The 17,900-nt window shown below is 31.9% G+C and overlaps 1 protein-coding gene and 1 long non-coding RNA gene across 2 annotated transcripts in view; one reads left to right on the forward strand and one right to left on the reverse strand.

Annotated features, from left to right (window-relative positions):
- The window catches only part of LOC127704468 (glutamate receptor 4-like), a 36,846-nt gene extending 24,253 nt beyond the window's left edge, over positions 1–12,593 (forward strand). The window contains exons 8-12 of the mRNA XM_052208555.1: positions 1,668–1,778; positions 6,358–6,483; positions 8,284–8,466; positions 10,095–10,903; positions 11,950–12,593. Coding sequence (XP_052064515.1) covers positions 1,668–1,778; positions 6,358–6,483; positions 8,284–8,466; positions 10,095–10,903; positions 11,950–12,325 — 1,605 coding nt within the window. The 3' untranslated portion in view covers positions 12,326–12,593. The remainder of the gene's footprint in view (positions 1–1,667; positions 1,779–6,357; positions 6,484–8,283; positions 8,467–10,094; positions 10,904–11,949) is intronic.
- LOC127704470 (uncharacterized) lies at positions 8,512–17,681 on the reverse strand. The gene is made up of 3 exons (XR_007983288.1): positions 17,324–17,681; positions 10,731–10,859; positions 8,512–9,440 (listed from the first exon to the last, which is right to left on the reverse strand). It is a non-coding gene; the product is annotated as an uncharacterized LOC127704470 (long non-coding RNA).
- Between the last annotated feature and the right edge of the window lie 219 nt (positions 17,682–17,900).

A 17,900-nucleotide genomic window follows, 5' to 3' on the forward strand; every position in this document is an offset into this window, starting at 1 on the left:
CATAAAAAAAAGTTTAAATGATGTTCAGTGTTTTGTAACGACTTGAAACGGAAATATTACACAGCCTTTTTCGAGTACGACCTTCGATTAAAGATACAGAGGATTATTATCAAAATTTCATTTCCGTTGATCAATTATCAGAACGCAGACTACTCAGAGTAAGAATAGTTAAACTGTCTGATTTATTCTTCCCAGCTACTTTATATTTGCTAGATGAAATGAATTGTAATAGCATAAAATAAAGTACTTGGATGAGAAATCAGAAATTAAATCTGACAATGTTGACCAAAAATCCATCGTGAATGCGAAAAGATAAGTTCAGCTATGAATTCCTGTATCTTCTTCACGGTAAGATTCTTACTCTTTGTTTAATCGAAGAATTAAAACCATTTACGGTAATAAAAGTGTTATGAACTGGCTTTTTTTGTATTGGTCCTGTTATAGATTCGTGGTTAGCTGTATTTGGATCCGAGACTCGAAGACTGTTCTTGAATAAAGTTGCCTTAGTTGGTTAATAAAAGTATCAATATATGGACTTTTTCATATTGGCCCTGTAACATGCCCTTGGTATTAATAATGGCCTCGGACAGTTGTAATGGCCCTCGGCGCTGCCTCGGGGCCATTACAACCATCCTTGGCCATTATTAATACCTCGGGCATGTTACAGGGCCAATATGAAAAAGTCCATACATTAATACTATAATACAGAATTAGATGGAAGTTTATTTGAGACTAGGTGACATGTAACTGACGCAAATACTGTACAGAATTAGATGGAAGTTTATTTGTGACTAGGTGACATGTAACTGACACAAATACTGTAGAGAATTAGACATGTTAGATGGAAGTTTATTTGAGACTAGGTGACATGTATCTGACACAAATACTGTACAGAATTAGATGGAAGTTTAATTGAGACCAGGTGACATTTAACTGACACAAATACTGTACAGAATTAGATGGAAGTTTATTTGAGACTAGGTGATTGTAACCGATTGGGGGTTTGTGTGAGTTGTTACTGGTAACTGACGTACATATTGTACAGAATTGGATTGAAGCTTATTTGAGACTATGGTGATATGTATCTGACGCAAATATTGCGTTACATGTGAAATGCCAAATTAAATGCAAAGCTTTTTTCAACCACATGTTCATTCTTTCAAAACTTCAGAGTTGATTCCCTGACATAAACTGTTTTTTGATGAACTGTACATGTCTCGTTGTTATTTATGCTGAATTTCACCCCAAATATAAAGACTTGTACTAAATTAATAACTTCTACTCCCCGCTAAACTTTATATTTAGAGATAGCACTGGATCTAAAAAATGTCAGAACTTTACAAAAGTTTACTTTATCGAAGTAAACTTGTTATAAGGATCATCATGATATCATGGATATGTTAGCGTCAAAAAATGTTTATCTTTTAAGTCTTTTTAACTTTTTTTTACCTTTAGTCGATATTTAAAGTATAAAAAAATAAGGAAATGTGGTTTGATTGCAATTGACAAAGCTAGCCTACAGAGACCAAATCACGCAGATGTTAGGAACTATTTAAATTGAACCCCACTTCACACTACTAATACAGATTTCGAGACCTGGAACATGTCAATGCAGTGTTGTTTAACTTAGTTTATTATTTTTATTATTTGATTTATTTCTTTTGCAGTCGACATTACCAAATGGTAAAACAGGATCAGTAAAATTCGATTCTGACGGGAAGAGGATTAACTACACTTTTCACCTGTACAACCATGGAGGTACATCATTGTTTAAAAAGGTAAAATAAGGCAACAATATTCAACATATGTTCAAATTAGAAATTTAAGTTACCTACATACCTCATTGCATTAAAATAGCTCATTTAGAAAGCTTAAATCGTATACTTTTTGAAAATATGTGTCGTAAATTTATATGAAAACTGGTGCCATCATGCCTTAAATCAAGGTCAAAGGTCATCACTTAAAAATTCGTATTTTTATCTAGAGAAACAAATTGCAGATTTTTTCAAAATCTATAATCCATTCAATAAATTATACAAGTAGTTTTATTTATCAATGCTTAAGTTCCGACTTAGATGCGTTTCCTATTTGCACATGACGTCAGAATAACGTATCATTTAACTTTTTCGAAGGAAACACGTTTGATTGAAGTTTCAAGGCCAAATAAATAACTGCAACAGAATGACCTTGATCTTTGACCTCGATAAATAGCATTTCTGGACAAGATATACATGCATACATTTGAGAATAATATATTACCGATAATAGAGTATCCAAAATACATTGTCGATAAAATCCAACAACATTTGCAGGTTAGATTTCGTCTCAGTTTTCCAGGATTCGACATGTCACGGAGTCTCTTGAAAACATTTCCCACTGTTAGTCTCAATTCACGATAATTTTTCAGATGATAAAAGAAGTATGAGTTATTAAAGTGACAAGTACGATTAACTTTCATTCGATGGTACTGTAGTGAATGCAAGCGGGTTTTATGATAAATTCAAAAAGTAAGACATGACCGTTGTCATATACAAAATGAAACGTCGAAAAAATTATAGAAGGCTAAAATTCACCTACGACATGAACGAGGAACACCCCAATTAAGTTAGAAGTATTTCCAATAAATAACGTTCATGATATGTCATCTGTGTCATCAGCTATGTCGGCTGATACGGCATGGACATTATTACAATTACCTACATTTTGACAAAGCACAAATTCGTGCAAGGAGATTGATTGATTGTTGGTTGCTTAATGTCCAGTGGCAAATATTTCATGCATGTTCAGGACGAGAACACATTACAAATAAATACAATAGGTAGTTCCTGTAACAGAGGACCTCCGGGATGAAGGTCGGGGAAATTTGGACTTCCACTGGAATATGACTCTCTTTACCAAGAGAACTTACGACTAAAATTGAGAAAACTTACAACTAAAATTGATCGTAAGTTATACTGGAATGTTCATGAGAGTATTTTATTTCTCGTAATATTGTTTTAGAAATGAGTCGCTGCTCCTTGTTAACGCATGCTGCCTGCACATGCTTTCCCCCTTACAAGAACAAACAAGGTCTTGTTGAGAGTCTGATGTCATTTGTCCTTCAAAGAAAACTGGCTCTAACTTGTCATTTTGCTAAATTTCCCAACAAAACTCAGATGGCGTGCTATTATTTGGGTTGGGAACATTTGCCTACACCCAAACTTTGCTTTTTCATAGTGCTAGTACAAATGTAGTACGTGTCGCTTAAACACTAACTCACATGGTGGAAGCTTTATTACACAACTGTTTGTCGATTTATTGAACTTGTATTTAAAGTCGTATAACGTAGTAACAAACACTCTAGCATCATCTATAGCAATATCAACACCACCGTGTGCTAATGCTACATGATTACTGAAGTTGCTTGCTTTCGTCCTAAGGAGGTTGCATACCGACTTTTTACCGATTCCACAAAAACTTATTATTATTATAAAGTGGGCCTATGATGAAGGTAAGGGAAATATTGACTGCCAACTGAGAGGAGGATATGTTGGACAGAAATTAAGCCTTGCAACAGGCCACCTACTGACCCCTCAAAGACTTGTGGCAAGGGTTCTTTAACGTTCAGAGTGGCACTGTCCCTACACATAGGAACTATATACTTCTTAATTTTTTAATTTTAAGCATCAGATAGCAAACATAGCATCAACATGAAAAGCATGGAAAAAGATTGTGGTATATCTGCCCCTTCATTGTTACAGCGTGAAGTCGGCTTTTAAACTTTTTTCGATTTTCCTTTGATGTTATTCGCGGCTTTAAAAGCGATAGAAATGTCGCTTGCAAATAAAATGTTCGATGTACCATGTCCTTGTTTAGAAAAGAACACTATGGCATCTATGTACTGCTTCTTAAGTTTAGCCTTGAGTTTAGAGTAATTGCAGTAGGTTTTACTAATTTTATTTGGTAAGAAAGACAGGTCCATTATCAACATTGATCAAATTACAAGAGTCTTTTTGTCACGAATAATGTCTTTGTCTATAATTTTAACAACTCTTTGTGTAATTTGGTCTTTATGTCAAGCATGTGGTCAAACGTGCAGCATGATAAACATCGTTATTGAGCAAATTCTCTTGCTTTATTCGGTATATTATATCAGTAACATCATTTAGATTTAAAAATCTTCTATTATGGTATGTAATGTTTACACTTTCTTTGAGAAATCTTCTTGCAAATTATACACTTTAATGTTTCGAGAGCCAAGGACAACATTACTTTCAACCAACAAAGAATTGGACAAATCCGGCTTCATATCTAATGCTTCTTTTTCAACCGTGCTACTGATTTCAAATTCTGTTTACTTGTATAGCTTTTAAAGCAAGACCTATGATACATATGGTTGAATCAGTTTACGTATCATTACATAGGTCATTGAAATAAATAAATAAATCATCACGTCTTACTGCTGCAGCATTTAGCAGACTTTGTTTTCTAGATTCTGTTGCTAATCTTAAATTTCAGCAAATACAAAATTGCAGGTAATGTATTTGTCAACTCAAACTTCAGAGCACCTTTTCTTGGCATCGGACGGAGCCAGTTTTTAAAAAACGCACCCTACAATGATTTTGACTTTCACGGTTAAATTCAACAAACACGACTAAACAACAAAATGTGTCGGTTCAAGTGTGACAATTATCCGGAATTGAAATTCTCATAAAATGCAGATGTTTAGACAGTTATATTGCTTATTACTAATTTTCTTCAAAAAGTAAATCAAGTTGATTGAAGTACTATACGACGGCTTTACGGTCGTACCTTTACAAAACACATTTATTGCACGTGCAAATAATGCTAGGTGAAAAAACAGTGATTTTTTTTGTGTTTTTTTCCCACAATTTTCAGATGGTCTATGCTTTAAATATAGCTCTCATTAAAAATGCCTTTATAATGTATAAAATTCAAGAGTAACCCTATTAACCAATTAAGTTCAAAAATCATGTTTAGAAAAGGGTTAATTATGAGATTAGTCTCTCGAAACTGTAGTGGGGTCTTCGGTGACAGTTGGGTAACGTCAGTTAAGGTCGTTTTTTAACGTCATTGTCACCACATTTGATATTTACGACAAATATTTTTTTGAAGTTGAATAATCGATAGACATTTTAAGACATTAATATTCCATGAGGTATTTAGGTAATTCAAACTCATTAACTAAGCGTCTTTTTCAACAATTGACGCACCACTAAATCTCGTAAATAGATTAAGAAGAGATAAACCAAGAAAAACAAATAGAATCGCATGCACTTCAAAAGAAGCAAGACAGGTGCGTCGACAGGGTAAGCGTCTTCTGTTATGCATGCATAACCCGCCATACGAATCAACACTCAGAATGTCACACTCTAGAATAGGACACTACATGTAACTATAGAATTATACTCCTCATCTGAAGGCAATTCACCAGTATAACCACTTAAGAACCTCAATGTATAAAAGGTATAAAAGGATAACAAAAGAATCATATTCCTACCTCTGAAGACACATGGTTCGCTGGTCTTTTCTACTCTACAACCAATGAGACATTTCACTGTATATATGAAAGTGTAAATATTGCATGTAATAGATTTATTTTCCTAATGCTGGAAGAGCATTTCCTGTTATTATCACGGGTACAACTACTAAGTTACTTCACTATATAAACGAATAATTTAAAAATCATATTCCTACTTAATGAATGAAAAAGATTGGCTAATCGACTTTTCACTGGTTCTACAGAGACACTTCACTGCAAAAAATATTGACTATGGACCATATTCCGAATTCAAAAGGGAAGGTATGCTGCCATTTTCACCTACTAGTATACAACTTAAAGTAACTTCACTGTATTAAAATGTAAGTGCAAAACTGAATGTAAGAGGGTTGGGTTCATTGTATAAAATAGTAAGCCACAATCCCTTTCTATTTTCCTCGATTATGACAGCTCCCAATGCGACTTGTAAACGATTTTTTTAATTGCAATGATAATGAGTAACACGACAAGTGCTACTAGGGGAGCAGGGTATGCTTACCTTTCCGGAAGCCTGAGATCACTCACTGGTGAAAAAATGATGTTACTTTAGTGTTTTGTAGAATTTGTTTGAATTTTCGTCGTTTTTCCTTACTGCATATTGCATTAATTGCTAATTTATTTATACAATATTGATCAACTTTCGAGGGATTTGAGCGTTTCTGATGAATATAAATCTAGAAAATAGACTTGGACGCACCAAACTAGTTAAGTGTTTTTCTTGTGATTTCGTTCTGAATATACATATTTTCTTATTGACGGTAAGCAAGCATCAATTAGTCAATCTTTTTTTGTGTGTGAATGATATTATTTCTTTTTAGATTGGTGAATGGAGACCAAAAGGTAATACTACGCGTGACAGACTGGTTCTTATTCCTGTCAATGACACGCAGGAAAAGGACACACGTGGTATTTTCCCAGACATTGTTAAAGTTGTATTTGTTATGGTAAGAATTGAAAGGGATATATTAGTGGAGAATATTTCTATAAAAGAGGGACAGACAAACTCATAGATCGAAAACAAACTGACAACGCCATGGCCAAAAATAAAAAGACAAACAGACAAATAATAGTACGGATGACACAACATAGAAAACTAAAGACTAAGCAACACGAACCCCACCAAAAACTGGGGGTGATCTCAGGTGCTCCGGAAGGGTAAGCAGATCCTGCTCCACATGTGGCAACCGACGTGTTGCTTATGTTATTACAAATCCGGTAAATAATCTTATTCGGTAGGTCACATTCGTGAAAATGGAAGGGTATTGTAGTTACGACATAAGGAACATATCCGATATTATCTGTGAAAAGGTTATTCCATAACGGTCAACCAACTCGTGATGGCGTCCGTAAAATTTACGAAGGGATAATTTCAACTTCACCATTTGGAACTCTTGGTTTAATAGCTTCCTTGTGAGCAGCAATCCTCTATCAAGGAAATCATGATAGGAAATACAAGCCCGGGAATATCGTATCAATTGGGAGATACATACTCCGTATGCAGGCGCTGCTGGAATGTCGTATCAATTGGGAGATATATACTCCGTATGCAGGCGCTGCTGGAATGTTGCTACATAGAAATGGAAAGTTCACAATTGGGAAGCTGAAATCATCTCTTTTGTCGTAAAGTTTTGTTTTCAACCGACCATAATTGTCAATTTCTAGATGTAAGTCATGATATGAGGCAGACTTAACTGTATCTGTAGTATCCTTTATCTCTAGTTCGATGGGATAGATTCGTTCAACAAAGTCGCCAAATTTTGTATTATTTAGTGAGAGAACATCATCTATATAGCGGAACGTAAAGTTAAAGGATATTGCTAACTTCTTATCTTTCTTCCTAAGAAGTTCCTGTATGCTCCTAGCACAACTGAACTTAAACATTCGGCTATATACTCATAGCAAAAATAAACATCAAACTTTCATAAGTCTGTTGATGATACAAATAATCAATTTGTGTTTAAGTCTAAATACACGTCATATATTTAAACATCACATAATACTTACTACTCGTAAAATAACTTAACACCAAATTAATGCTAAATACTCGAAACAAAACTAAACATCAAACGTCTATAAGGTTATCAATAATACATGTAACAAAACTAAATAATTTAATTTTGGATGTAACACGTCCTCTGATTGGCTGACAGTGTTTTGTCTATCAGCTCAAAGACATAATTTTGTCATGTGACCGCGACGTCATCAACATTTTTATCATGGTTTACTCATTTTTAGAATTAAATTATAAGGAATGACTGTAATATTTTTTCTGTCTATTCGAAATAACATAAAAATTGTTTGTCCAGCGTGGCATACTTTTTTGTTGTTGTCGTAATTTTAGGGTTTCAAATTATTTGGCCTTCAATCTCTTTTGATTTTAATTCCACTGACTGGTCTTCAGTAAACATAACGCAAGTCTGGTGTACTAAATTATAATACACGATATCTTTGATCCATATTCACATTTTTTTCAGAATTCTTCAACTTCCAGTAGTATTCGACACTTAGAATTTTTTTTGTCATTGATTTTTTGTGCAAAGTAGATGTCAAGTTGAGTTATTTCTAAGCGTGTCTTCAGATCTCATTGATCCTTATTTTGTATATGTGACAATAATGTATGTAACATTGAAGGATACTGACATTGAAGCAAGAATAAACACACAACTAACATATTAACCTTATATTTGCAGAGATTTTGCATGAAAACAATTAACATGATAGAAAGTTTTACTCCATATTTACAGGAAGAACCGTTTATTATGAACAAACGAGGCAATGTTGGATATGAGGGCTTTACAATAGACCTGTTAGAGGAATTATCTAAGTTACTCTCATTCAAATACGTTCTGTATCCCAGTCCAAACAATGCATATGGATCAGAAATCGACGGCCAATGGAACGGAATGATAGAACAAGTCAGGACAGGGGTAAGTTAGAACTAACAATAAAGAGTTATTATACGAACTCCTCTAACAGGTTTTTTTTATTTAATATGAACACAATTTCATGAAATGTTATAGAAATATAAAGTTATATTATATGTATGACAAAAAAGTGTAAAGACACTAGAAGATCAATCAAAATTATACAAAAACATATTTACTTTACGGCCTTCAACACGGATCCTTGGCTCACACCTAACAGCATGCTATAATTGACCCCAAAATGACTAGTGTAAAATAATTTAAACAGGAGAACAAACGGTTTAATCTATAAAAAAACGAAAAACGAGAAACACTAACCTTCACCCTAACCTGAGACAGTAGTGTAACATTACAACATAAAAAGACACACTATCAAATATCAATTGAAATGGCTTAACTCGATCAAAAAGACATTTAAACAAAAACACTAAACGAATAAGTTTGGTCTATAACACAATATAAATACAATATTAAAACGTAGGTGCCTATATAACATAGATGTTACAGGTAGTAATAAAAAAGATGTAGAAAGAGTGTCAATAAGACAACTCTCAACTGGGACAAAATAGCGTTAAATAAATCAACGTACACAGGTAAATTTAAATATAAAAATTTTGTTGTTAGGAGTACAAAGTAAACATTTTTAACCAAATTAATAAATTTGTTGTTCAGAGTACGAGTACAGAAGTGAAAATTTATCGTCATACTTAATACTTAACACACCATCAAAGGTTGTACATATTAAAAATAGTGAGACGAGGTATAATACGAAATAAACAGTTCCGATAGTGTGATATCAGCTGATTATATAATTTTATCAGGTACCAGTAAGTGTTGATATTTCCAGTAGTTAATTCTGGATGTGTTCTGTCAATAACGGGTGTAGTAAAACATTCCTAAATTCTAAACTGTGATAACAGGATCTTCATAGGGTTATATGCAGTCGGTGTGATGTCTTCTGTGCATCTAGTTCATCACTGTTATATATTCATAATATTATTAATTTCATATGAAGTTAAATCTGATGTCATAAGATACCATGTTGTTTTGAGTGTATTATATATATAATAATTTCTCTATGATATCATTCAATACCTGTTCGAGTTAATTTTTCTTGCATTCTCTAATACGATACTTCTAATATTTTGTTTCACTCATTTGTATTTTTATTGTTAAAACTTTTTTGAAGTCTCCAACAGTTCTAGATAATCGAAAAGGGAGTTAGGAAGATTTTTTGTTAAAAACAAAACAACCGTTGATGGGGATTTAAACAGGTAAAATCAACACACAAGATATTGCATCTGTCTAAAGTTTCGAACCTCAGTGTGGTTTTGTCGTGTCTTATCTGTTTGCTAGTTTATGAATTAATTTGATTATGATGGTACCCATTGAATACTAGTAGTCAGCCAAACAATCGTGTATGAAATCTATTTTGGCTATAGAGGGAAAAATCATCTGCCTATCGCACATTACACATCTTTTTTTTAACGGAATTAATACATATTAAGGCTGAACAAAATTCTTTAGAAGTGTTCGGTATTTAAAAAAAATAATATTCTATCATCAATGAGTATCTGCATCAAGCATATGTTAACGATTATATATTAATAAGTTTATGTATATTTCAACAGAATGCTACGTTAGGCATGGGAGCCATATCTATTACATCAGAGCGTGAAGAAGTTGTAGATTTCAGCCTGGGTGTACTCAGTACAGGAGTCAACATGTTAATATCAAAACCAAAGGAACATTCTTCAATATTTCAGTTTATGCGTCCATTTACACTTGAGTTATGGATGGGGATTTTAGGAGCAACTGTTATTGTCTGTATTGTCTATCTAATGTTAGACACAGGCAATCCAGACAGGAAGTTTACTCTTAAAGAAGTGCTCTGGTTTTCTGTCGGCACGTTATTAATGAGGGGAACAGATTTTTCACCTCGACCAAGTTCACAGAGGATTCTTACTGCTGGTTTTACTTTCTTTGTATTAATAACTGTCTCTACGTATACTGCAAATATGGCAGCATTTTTGACAAAAGTTAACCTAGATCAGCCTGTAGAGACATTAATAGAATTAGCAGAACGAACAAATATACAAGTAGGGACAATAAATAATTCAGCCACAATGCGTTTTCTTGAAAGCTCTGAAGATAGTACGTACAAAACAATTTGGAAGCGAGTTCTGGAGAGTAACGGTCTTGTGACGAATTCCAGTCAGGGTCGGCAGCGTTCTGGAGAAGGAAATTTTGCATTTATTTATGATTACCTTATTAATTCATATTTCGAAAAGAATTACTGTAAAACTAAAATGTCTGGTCAGCCAATCAGATTACAGGAACACGGCATTCTAATGAAAGCTGGTAATCCTGCTAAAACTTCAATTAACATTGCTATACTACAATTGAAAGAAAAAGGATTTATTACTAGACTCAGAAAAAGGTTTGTTAATTTTATTGGTAAACTTATATTGGTAAGTTAGACCTGAATTTGCATGAAATATTTGCCACTGGATGCTTTTCCAACAACACATGATTATGTGTTAGTCATAAGCTGTGTTTTGATGTTTATTCAATAATACATGTCATAAGGTATTTACAAGGTCTGCTTTATATTATAAAGGGTTAAAATGATTACACTGTTTCTGTGACATCATTGTTCTTTGCATTTTGTGGCGTGGATATCGAATAGTTTATTTACAGGTGACATTGTTCTGTGTTTCTCAGTTCCCCTCGACAAAACAGTTTTTAATGTCCCTTTGGTATCTCAAATCTCTGTTTTTCAATCAATGCAGAAAATTACAAATTTAGATAATTTGTCAATGGTGTGGCGACAGCTTGTTGCATTGTGCAAACCTTTCATGTCACGTGGTACGATTTCAGCGACCCATCGGCAATTTTAGATATGGCAGATGTTCATGTGTTTATATCAAATGTACTCTTTTGCATTCATGGTAAATATCGCAAGTTTTCACATAGAAAGATTTTTCGATGATAGAAAATCGCTTTACTTCAAATATTTACGGTATTTTGAACTTTGAAAAGCTAAATGCAAAATTGCTGTCCCTTTTTAATATACCCTCATTTTTCAGTGGCAGTCCAAATTTCTTAATCTTCATCCCGGACGGCCCCTTTTACTGGACCTTTCTTTATGTATTTATTGTTAACTTGTTCTCGTCCTGAACATGAATGAGATAATTGCCACTGGACGTTAAGCCAACAATCAATCCATCGGAATCTGCATCTCATATCTCTAGAAACTGAGTTATCTTTCTTTTACTGATATTGTTGATTGATGTAAGTATTTAAAAATAAAAATTTCAAATCCACTTGTCTGGGGTAAAAAAAAGGGTGCTGTTTGGATCTTTTTAGAATCTAACAGGGCATCATGTCGTACTTATCAACAGGCAAAGTACTTATAGGTTAAACACACAAGTACACAAATGTTATAATTACAATATAAAAATACAAATGTGATTTCCATTGCAGATGGTGGGAGGATAAAAGACAATGTTCCGACGCCGCAATGAGTAAAAGTGTTTTACAAGTAGAGTTTGGAGTAAAGCATATGTCTGGAGTGTTAATTGTATTGTTATTTGGTCTGGCATTTTCTGTAGCCTTCTTTTTATTTAAAAAGTTTTACGTTTTGTCGAAGCAACAAAAATCTTCCAAAAAAGAATCAAAAGGGAAAGAAAACGAAGACAAGGACGGGGAGACCAAAAGTATGCTAGGCGATGAGGATACAAAAATATTTGGTAACGAGGAGACAAAGACTGTATTCGAAAATGAGGAGACAAAACCGGTGTTTGGTGGCGAGGTTCCTATAGATTTGGAAAGATACACTAACGTCTATGACAAAGATTAATTTTGTCAGATCATGAATCATTGTCAAGAGGAATATTATCTCTAGGTTGATATATATGTTAAAAAACTTAAGACGTTTCAAATTAATAGCAGTTATAAATTAAACTGACATCCAGAAATACTGCTTATTTCGAAGCAAGGGCCGTGTGACTATGTTCATTAAATGCCTTATACATTATGATTTATGAAGCACTGTCCTTTTATTGTGTGTATAATCCTTATATTTGTGTTGTTGCTGTTACATATACATTAAACTAATGCACACCAAGGCACGTAGCATGTCGATTTTAAAAAAAGTAGATAAATATAATTGTTTTACTGTTTTGTTTTTACTGGTTATATAATTGACTTCATTCAAGGATGAACTTAGGTGAGATTTAGAAATTTTTGTTCGGACTTCTTGGTTTTTTTTCCAATAAAAGGTCATTTACCAAAATTTAAGCAGATTCTAGATTTCTTTTCTTTCGATTTGAGACCCAAATTATACCAATGCAAATATAAAGTAAAAGTCTTAGTCAGCCTTTTCCCGCCATTTTTAAAAATCAAATATCTGGAAAAGGAGGTCCATAACCTATCAATATTTTAAGCTTATTCTGCTCCTTAACTAATGCTCTTCTGACTTATAGTATCAATTTTAAATTCTAGATTTTTTTTTAATTTCACCTAAGTACATCCTTAATATGTATACTCCATATTAAATGTAGATTTCATGGTATGTTTGTCAATTAGACAACTATCTACCAGAGATCATTGGGCGAGGATGTAAGAAACTATAAAAGGTCACCGATCTTCAACAATGTGCAAAACTCATACCGTATAGTTACTAGTATAGTATATTAAAGGCACAGGCATACCAAAATGTGAAACATTTCAAACGGGAAAAAATCAACAGCATAAATCATGTTAAACCAATGAACAAAAAAATAAGATGTGAAACACCAACATAAACAATCACTTACAACAGTTTCATTACTTATGACAGGCAAACAAGAGAATGTGGCGGGTTAAAGTATACATTGTGTGTGTGTGAGCGCTCATCCCCACCAATTTTGGACAAGGGCGTAACAGTACAAGATAAGAAAAAAGACTGTAAAAAAGAAATGAGCTTGACTCATCAAATCGGTGGTAGGCAAAAACAAATGTAAATTTTGGTCCGTATGAGGTGATAGTCTATGTTCCAGGTTGTAGTGTTTACGAACAGATATCAGGTGTAAATTCGAATCGAAAGACGGATTATACATACAAAACATGAAGATGCACAGGAAGCACACGTAGTCTCAATTAATTTCTTTGCTTACCTTCAAATTTCGTCCGAAATACACACACAGACACAAAGACACTAAACATACAGACAGACAGACACACACACACACACACCCACACACACAGAGGTGCATAAAAATGCAGCGGGTTTAAACGTTTTAACAGGCGCCAACCTTCACCCTAACATGAGACAGTAGTGTAACATTACAACAAAAAAGGACACTGTATAAAATATCAGTTGAAATGGCTTTACTCGGATCAAAAAGACATTTAAAAAAAAACACTGAACGAATAAATTTGATCTATGACACAATAAAAATACAATAATAAAACGTAGGTATATAACATAGACGTTACAGGTATTAATAAAAAAGATGTAGGAAGAGTGTAATAAGACAACTCTTAACTGAGACAACATGGCGTTAAATGAAACAACGTACACAGGTAAATTTAAATATAATATTTTTGTTGTTAGGAGTACGAAAGTAAACATTTTTTACAAAATTAATAAATTTGTTGTTCAGAGTACGAGTACACTTTCAGAATTGAAAATTTATCGTCATACTAAATACTTATCAAAGGTGGTACATATTAAAAATAGTGAGACGAGGCATACTGTAAAAGAAAACAAATCAAAATATAAGTGAAATACACATATTGGAAAATAAGATTAAAAAATTAAATGAAAGTAATAAAAGAAATTGTAAAGATGATGTTATTAAACATTTTCAAGAAGAATTAATTTATAATGAATGTAAACTAAGAAAACTTTATGAAATAAAAAGTAAAGGAGCTCAAATAAGGTCAAGGATAAAATGGGTAGAAGAAGGAGAGAAAAATACTAATTTTTTTTGGGGTTAGAAAAGCTAGACAAACTAGAAAAACTATAACTGCCTTAAAAGATGACAAAGGAGTTGTACAGACAGAATCTTCTAAAATTTTACAAATAGAAAAAGAATTCTATCAAAATATTTATAATAGTACAAATCCAGATGTGAAATACATAGATAATTATATTAATGATGCAAATATTGATCATAAATTAAATACACAAGATAATTGATATAATGGAAGGTACTTTAACCATTGAAGAATGCACGAAATCATTATTCAAGATGAAATTGAACAAATCACAAGGAATTGATGGACTAAGTGTTGAGTTCTATAGAACCTTTTGGGATAAATTAAAAGAATTTGCTGTATCTACATTTAACTATTCATATAAAAAAGGGGAGTTAACGAGTTCTAAAAAATTAGGAGTAATTTCTCTTATACATAAAAAGAATGATCCGCTTTGTTTAAATAATTATAGACCCATAACTTTATTAAATATTGATACAAAATTAATTGCATATTCATTGGCTCAGCGCATTAAAAATATCCTACCAAAAATTATTCATAAAGATCAAAATGGTTATGTTAAAAATAGATATATAGGTTACTATAATATTAGACAAATCCAGGATATAATTGATTATGCAGAAAGATTTAATATAGAGGGGCACTACTATTTTTAGATTTCTCAAAAGCATTCGACTCTTTAGAATGGGATTTTATGATTTCAGCTTTAAAAAATTTTGGATTTCAAAATTCTATGCTTAAATGGATTAAGACTTTATACACAGATATTAAAAGCGCAGTAATAAATAATGGATGGATATCTGAACCCATTAACATTCAACGTGGAATCCGACAAGGATGTCCGTGCAGTGCTATAATTTTTGTTATATCAGTAGAGATATTAGCCTGTAAGATAAGGCAAGACCATAATATTAAAGGCTTTGAAATTAAGATAGATGGGAAAACACATTCATTAAAAATCAGCCAACTTGCTGATGACACGACACTTTTTCTAAAAACACAAGAAGACATTTCAAAAGTTTTAAATATGATTGAAATTTTTGGCACATTATCAGGGCTTAAATTAAACAGATCAAAAACAGAAAGCATTTGGTTGGGAAAACATAAACACTAAAGAAAAATACGAAAACATCAACTTTACAGACAAACCAGTGAAATGTTTAGGAGTTTTTTTTTGTTGTAATAAAAATGTGTTTCAAAAACTCAATGCTGAAAAGCAATTAGAAAAATCTGAGAAAATAATTAAAAACTGGGAGAAAAGAAATCTAACATTGTTGGGAAAAATAACAGTTATCAAATCACTTTTTTAGCATCTGTTTCACACATTGACGAAGAATATATTGATAAATTTAAAAAAATTATTTATCAATTTTTATGGAAAAGTAAAATAGAACAAGTTAAACGTAAAGTATTAAGCTATGAATTGCTAGATGGTGGTCTAAAAATGATTAACATAGATAAATACATAGAATCAATCAAAATTGGGTGGTTTTAAAGATTAATATATGGAGATTAAGCCAACTGGAAAGTTATACCATTATTTTATTTTAATAGATTTGGCAAGAACTTCCTTATCTTTCATATGAACATTGATGGTATTAACTCAATTCCAGGTTTAAATAAGTTGCCAGAATTTTATTTGAATGTAGTAAAAGCATGGGTAAAAACAAAAAAATAGAGCAGCCTAAAAACTTCAAATCTATTCGTCAACAAGTAATTTGGGGAAATCAATTCATTAAGATAAAAAAAAAGTCTTTTATTTCAAAACTGGATAAATAGCAATATCATCTATGTAAACGACATTATAGATGAAAATGGTAACATATTGGAGAAACATATTTTACAAAAGCTCAAGACTAAATATAATTAAATGTCAGAATTTTCTCAATTGAATAAAGCCTTTCCAAAAGAATGGCTTAATATTTTACAACAAGAAAATTCAAAGAAAACTAAAGTAAAAACAAATTATGTTTTATACATTAAGAAGAATTGTAATTATATAGAAAAAATAGAAAATTTAGACACTAAAAAAATTTATAATATATTTATTCAGAATAAGTGCCTGTTGGTTTTAACCGATGGAAAACAGTGTTAAACATTGAGTATATTCAGAGTTCAACATGTAATATATTAAAATTTGTTCATCATTATTTGAAAGAAAATAAGTATAAAGTGTTTAGATGGAAATTGTTACACTTTATTCTACCTTGTAAAACTTTATTAAAACAGTGGAATATCTGCAATACTTCAAATTGTCATTATTGCAATACCACTGAGGATTATGATCATATGTTTCTGAAATGTCACTTTCCTGATGACTTCTTGAGTAAAATACAAAATCTTCTTGAAAAACTGAATATTGATAATAATATTCTAACATTGAAGAATTTAGTATTCGGTTATAAGATTAATGATGAACAATATTATGAAATCAATTATTTGATTACATTAATAATGTTTTGTATATATAAAGCTAATTACATGTCTGAACAGAAAACAGAATCTATAAATGTGTATGCTGTATTTAAAGCAGAATTTATGTATTGTTACAAACTGCAGGCAAAATGTAAGAATACAAAATATAAATGTATTCTAGATAAAACTGCCAAATTGTTAAAATAATTTCTTTGTTTGAGAAGTATATGATCTAGCAAAAATAAATGGATGAATAAATTGATAAAAGAGATAAGTTTTACAAATTACACATCTGGAACTGATCAAGTAATATAAATTTTACCTTTCACAGCTACTGTACATGTACATGTGATGATTGATAACGAGACTATTTACCGTTACAAAAAGAAGATTAAAAAATGAAATATTTATTTAATCTTAATCTTATTTATACTACAGATAATTTTTAATACAGACATACCTGTGAATATGCTATATCACATCTGTTTTTTTAATTTTTTAAGTCATGGCCGGTGTGACAATATTTGTTTCAAAACCAGGAAGATGTTTGATAGAAAAACAATTCACCCGTTTACGGAGGAAATATGAAAAATTTCCGGAAACAATACTCAAAAATCAATTATTGCTAGATGATATATATAGTAAATTGTTAAACAAATAAGTCTCATTGATATATACTTGTTAATTTCATTGCTGATAATTTTATAAATTAGCTGTTATATTAAAACTAATGTTAATTTAATATAATGATGCTTACCAGAAAACAACCCTGGATTTCTGTTATTAACAAACAGGGACTCTTCACTGGAATGCTGGAATAGTGAAGTACATTGTTAACAGCAGAAAGTACAATTAGTTGCTGTTGAATAAAAAAAAAAAAAAGAGACGAAGTATATCACAAAATAAACAGTTCCGATAGTGTGATATCATCTGATTATTTAATTTTATCAGTTACCAGTGAGTGTTGATATTTCCAGTACTTAATTCTTGATGTGTTCTGTCAGTTACGGGTGTAGTAAAACATTCCTAAATTCTAA

The sequence above is a fragment of the Mytilus californianus genome, unplaced genomic scaffold (assembly GCF_021869535.1).
Source record: "Mytilus californianus isolate M0D057914Y unplaced genomic scaffold, xbMytCali1.0.p SCAF_6, whole genome shotgun sequence".
Classification (NCBI taxonomy): Eukaryota; Metazoa; Mollusca; class Bivalvia; order Mytilida; family Mytilidae; genus Mytilus; species Mytilus californianus.